Below are 4996 nucleotides of genomic sequence, written 5' to 3' on the forward strand. Positions count from 1 at the left end.
GGAAGAAATAGTAAGTATAAACTTTCAATTTGCTTTTCCAGTTCCACATAGAGTTATTTATCTGGTGGATCTGTTTCAAGCACCTTTTTTGCCCTTTCACATAGTGAGGCTGAGGCACTTTTTTTTGCCCTTCAGATTTATCTGCACCGCTTCCGGGCTGCTGAATTTGATTGAGGTATTTTTTTTTTGTCCTTCAGATTTAAGCACTGTATTGGCCACTGAATCTGACTGAGGCACCCCGTGGCCAGGGCAAGTTATATCTTGTGCCTGCGACCGAACAAGCTGTACGATATCGACAGCTCTAAATAAACCAGACCCGATCAATCGAACTTGTCGAACCAATCGAACAATCGAACTAATCGAACTCCATCGAACGATTAAAGTTCGATTAAAAAAATTAATCGAACTTAATCGAACACTCACAATTTTACCGGAAATTGGAGTTCGATTAGTTCGGTAAGCTGCTTCGGATTAGTTCGATTAGTTCGGTAAGCTGCTTCGGATTAGTTCGATTAGTTCGGTAAGTTGCTTCGGATTAATTCGATTAGTTCGGTAAGCTGCTTCGGATTAGTTCGATTAGTTCGGTAAGTTGCTTCGGATTAGTTCGATTAGTTCGGTAAGTTAATCTACGGATTAGTTCGATTAGTTCGGTAGGTTAAGCTACGGATCAGTTCGATTAGTTCGGTAGGTTAAGCTACGGATTAGTTCGGTAGGTTAGCAACGGACTAGTTCGATTAGTTCGGTATGTCACGTTAGTCCGTTAGCTATGGATTAGTTCGATAGATTCGCTACGGATTAAGTTCGATCAGTTCAGTATAGGTTAGCTACGGATTAGTTCGACTTATTCTGTAGGTCAGATCAGCTAAGGATAAAAAAGTTCGGTGAGTATAAAATCAGTTCCGTTTAAGTTTAAGGCTTAGGCTGATATTGATAAGTTTGATTAGTACGATTAATACATATCAGAAGCCATTAAAAATACGGTTATTCTATCTCTCCACCCCGATACCTTCAAGTTGATCGTAATTTTGAAATTACACACATCGTAAGTTTTTTCAAACTCTCCACTGACTTCTTTCCTGATTTACAGGGGTTTTATAACAAAGAATAAAAAACTTTGAAAGCGTAATTGGTAATCATGACCACTCCGCGCTAAAGACTATTAGTCCAAAGTTTTGAAAATTTTTAAAGATTTTTGCGTCTAGCCAACAGGAAGCCGTTTGGAGGCGCAATCAGTCCTGATTACCCATGATCTATTTCGACTGTGAAATGGCCTATGCTGATTCAACCACAATTTTTTTATTTATAGTCGGATTGGAAAATCTCTCTCAGAACGCAAATGATTGAACCACATCTTGGGAAATAAAACAAGTAAGAAAAATTTTTATATAACATGCGCCGTCCCCACGCCGTCCCCTTTAAAGGAAATTTATGGAGCAGGCCCGGCGGAAGCAGATAGACTAGGGAGACTGAAAGAGAATATAAAAACATATGTTTAAATATTTGTTTTTATACATATTCTCTTTGGGAGACTTCATCCTCCCCCTTTTTTTCTCAAATTCCTAGTAAAGTTTATACTAGTCACACCTAATACCTAATATACGCTTGCTAAACACTATTAGCTGTATACCGTTTGTTTCTATTTTATGTACTTAACGTTGGACTATCTATCGCATTCCTTTGGACTAAGACAGAAGACGACACGACGATGCATTCGTGAAGAAAATATTCAAAGTTACCGATGAACTTTCGTTATTATCAAGGAACATTTCTCTAATCGGTTCCAGATCTTAAATTTGATGTACAGTACAGCTGTTCCAGACAAAAAAGACGATATATGAAAATATTTGAAAGCCTTTTTTTATATTAATGAGCTAATCAAAAAGGTGGAATTAACGGATGGGCTAATAGGTTATCGATATTGCCCTCGCTTTAGATCGGTATTAAGGGAAAATAATAGGTTGCGGTAATTGGTACTTCAAGAACATCAGATTTTTAAATCTCTATTTCGGTGTTTTCGGTCAACTATCGGTGTCAAGGATAATTAAATTTAGACAAATTGCGAATACTGTAGGTAAAAACTTTCAATAAATAAAAAAGCTAAGGAATGCTGATATACCAAGATAATCAAATTTAACTCCTAATAATTTTGACTCGATTGGCTTGGGGATAAAAAGAAGCTTGGAAAACGAAATAGAAAATGTTTGTAAATAATGTATATCAATCTTCTTCCTCGTCACTACTAACAATAACAGTTTTTCGTTTTTCTTTTGGCACCTCGTTGACGTACTGGCCACGTTTGTACTCCCCGATCTTCTCTTTCCTTCGCGAATTGTAAATCCAATTTGTGACCTGAAAGAAATAAGTTAGTCTATGAGTATAAGATATACCTTACTTTGGGGTGCTTGATAAACGCAACCCCCTAGAGACTTTATACTAAATAAATATATATATATGACAGTCAGCCTGTCCCAAGCCAGGATAAAGACAGAGGGACCCAGAGAGGACTAATTACCCTTTCATTATAACATCGTCTCTCTAAGTGGAAAAAGAATTCGGCCATTCTTTGTTGTTTGTAGATCTGACAGGAGAAAACACTTTATTTTCATACTATATATATATATAAAAAAATGCAATTCATTGTTTCTCCACTATTACTTTTCTTCTATCTTCATTTGGATTAGGTTTTTCTTTCACATACCACTATTTAAATTCCCTTTAACTTTTTGCTAAATTACCCTCTGTTTCGGAATGATTAAAAAATAAAAAATACCAAAAAAATCGTAAATACACACAATAAACAAAAATATTCTTAACTTTTTTCGTTTTTATCAGTTTGAGTTATTTATATATCAATACTTTTCTTTTTCTAAAATGACAGATATTACATATCTTCACTATATATATATAGTATATCTATATATTTTTAGAAATCTTTAAACTTCGCGATTATATATTATAAGTTTTCATTACCTGCTGTACACTGCATCCTGCCATTTTAGCCATAGCCTTTTTTTTTATTAATGGAGGTTTGCCATCCTCCTTCATGAATTGCTCGTCCAGCATCGCCTTTTCCACCTCCGAAAATTTTGCAGGACCTTGTCCAGAACGTTTTCTCTTTACTGATTGTGCTAAAAGGAGAAAACAAGACATGAGAAGCTTCTTGCAAAATCAAAATGGAGTTTCAGCCCCACTGGGAAATCGACTTTTATTTCACCCCCACTCGAAATTCAATTCTTAAAAATTTACACTCCAAAACCATGCCCACTTCACATAGAAAAAGTTCCCCGGGGCTGTGAGACAGGGGTGTCTTCAATAAGCACATTTAAAAAAACAAGCATCTCCTTATAGTTATATCCAAATGATTTTTTTCTATTTGTACTTTCGACTATGAGATTCCATTGCGCGTACTAAGTAAAATCTGTTTTTGGTGAAAACAGAGTTATTTTTCTGTTATAGAGTTCATTAACAATTATAAAAATAAATTAAGTTTAAATTCAATTTTCTTACTTGAATTGACAGCTACCTCCTTCAGATCATGCTGCTCCTCTTCACTGTCCAAAAAACCTTTAATCTTCAACCAGATTTGTTTTCCGTCTTTCGTTGCCGTTGGTGTTTTGTTCAGCAAATCTGACAACGTTCCTTTGGAGCGTCCTATATATTTGGCAAAATCGACCCGTCTTACGTGGTTGACCGTCAGCCACGCGATGATTTGTCGTTGAATCTCCTCCAAATCAACGTTTGGTTCGTCATCATCCTCAACTGTCGGCTGAAAAAGCAAATGAAATAATTAATCGTAAATGTCTAAAGTTGATTTTATTCGGTGTGAATTAATTTTTTTTAGCGGCAGACTTTACAACTGTTTTAGGTGTACAGATTTCGCGAGGAGAAATTTGAGCGATTTTCACGAATTTTGGCCTTTTTTGCAAAAGTAAATGTCAGAAATTTCGCAATTTTTTGACCTCGGGAAAGTTTTTACTCGCGAAAGTTTGTACGCCTAAAGTACCTCCTTTAGATCTTTTAGATTTTTTTACGAAAACCCCCAGAATTTATCGAAATTCCGTGTAATCTTCCTTAGATATTTCTTTAACCCAAGATCACGCATTTTCATATTGTATTTAGTTAATTCATACCCTTCCCCTCCAGTAGAGTTAAGTTTGGTTTATTGAGAGAGCAAATTTCCAAAATTGGCCTTTTTAGCGTCCCTTGGCTTTCGGAGTCTTGAATTAATGGGCCCTACATGTACCCTAATTTAGCTAAGTCAATGCTTTAAAAAACCTACTACTTCCTTAAAATTAATTCACCAAACGGCCCGGACCTTACCAATGTGGATTTCTCAACCACGTCCTCGGTCTGAAAATCGACATCGTTCATCTCAGTGTACTGGATATTATTTTCTCGCAGCAACGTAAGTATTCGTTCTTTTTCTACCACTGAAAACTTGAGTTGAAAAGACTGAAATCAAAAATGAAATTTTTCGTCACAGATTTGCTTCTACGGGTTCCTAGGCAAGCAATCACTTATTAACTTTGTATCATAGCTTTATATTGAATAAATATTTTAGTGAAATTTCTTCACAGTGATGACCTCCAAAGACCAAAGAATCTCTCCAGTGAAAATCAAAGTTATAGCACTTCTCTACAAGATCTTCATTTTTTTCTTCTTCATTTTCATCTTCGTTTTTAGAATTCTTTTAAAGACTTTTTTACTTCAAATTGTTCCACTCACAAATATCTATCCCACGATACCAAATTTATAAAGAACGAAGAATTCCTTCAAAAGTAATAGCGAAAAGAAAAAAGAGTGCACACTTATCGTGAAAAGCCAGCATTCCCAGCTATAATGCGGTAGTTTTGCTAATATTTGAATTGACCCAAAATAAAATTAATTTTAGAATCGTACAAACCTCCGCTTCTGAAATGTTATGACTGCTACTGCCTTGATCTGATTGCGTTTCAGAATCCATTTTTTCTGCCTGGTTTTGTTTGCCTTGTTTGTA

The 4996-nt window shown here is 35.6% G+C and overlaps 1 protein-coding gene across 1 annotated transcript; it reads right to left on the reverse strand.

Moving 5' to 3' along the window:
• Positions 1–2096: 2096 nt before the first annotated feature.
• On the reverse strand, positions 2097–4996 carry LOC136823887 (uncharacterized). Its single transcript, XM_067080044.1, has 5 exons — positions 4904–4996; positions 4321–4452; positions 3508–3766; positions 2971–3128; positions 2097–2349 (listed from the first exon to the last, which is right to left on the reverse strand). The coding sequence occupies exons 1-5, from the start codon at positions 4961–4963 to the stop codon at positions 2218–2220; spliced, it is 741 nt and encodes a 246-aa protein (XP_066936145.1). The 5' UTR covers positions 4964–4996; the 3' UTR covers positions 2097–2217.

The sequence above is a fragment of the Clytia hemisphaerica genome, unplaced genomic scaffold, assembly GCF_902728285.1.
Source record: "Clytia hemisphaerica strain Z4C2 unplaced genomic scaffold, Clytia hemisphaerica genome assembly, whole genome shotgun sequence".
Taxonomy (NCBI): Eukaryota; Metazoa; Cnidaria; class Hydrozoa; order Leptothecata; family Clytiidae; genus Clytia; species Clytia hemisphaerica.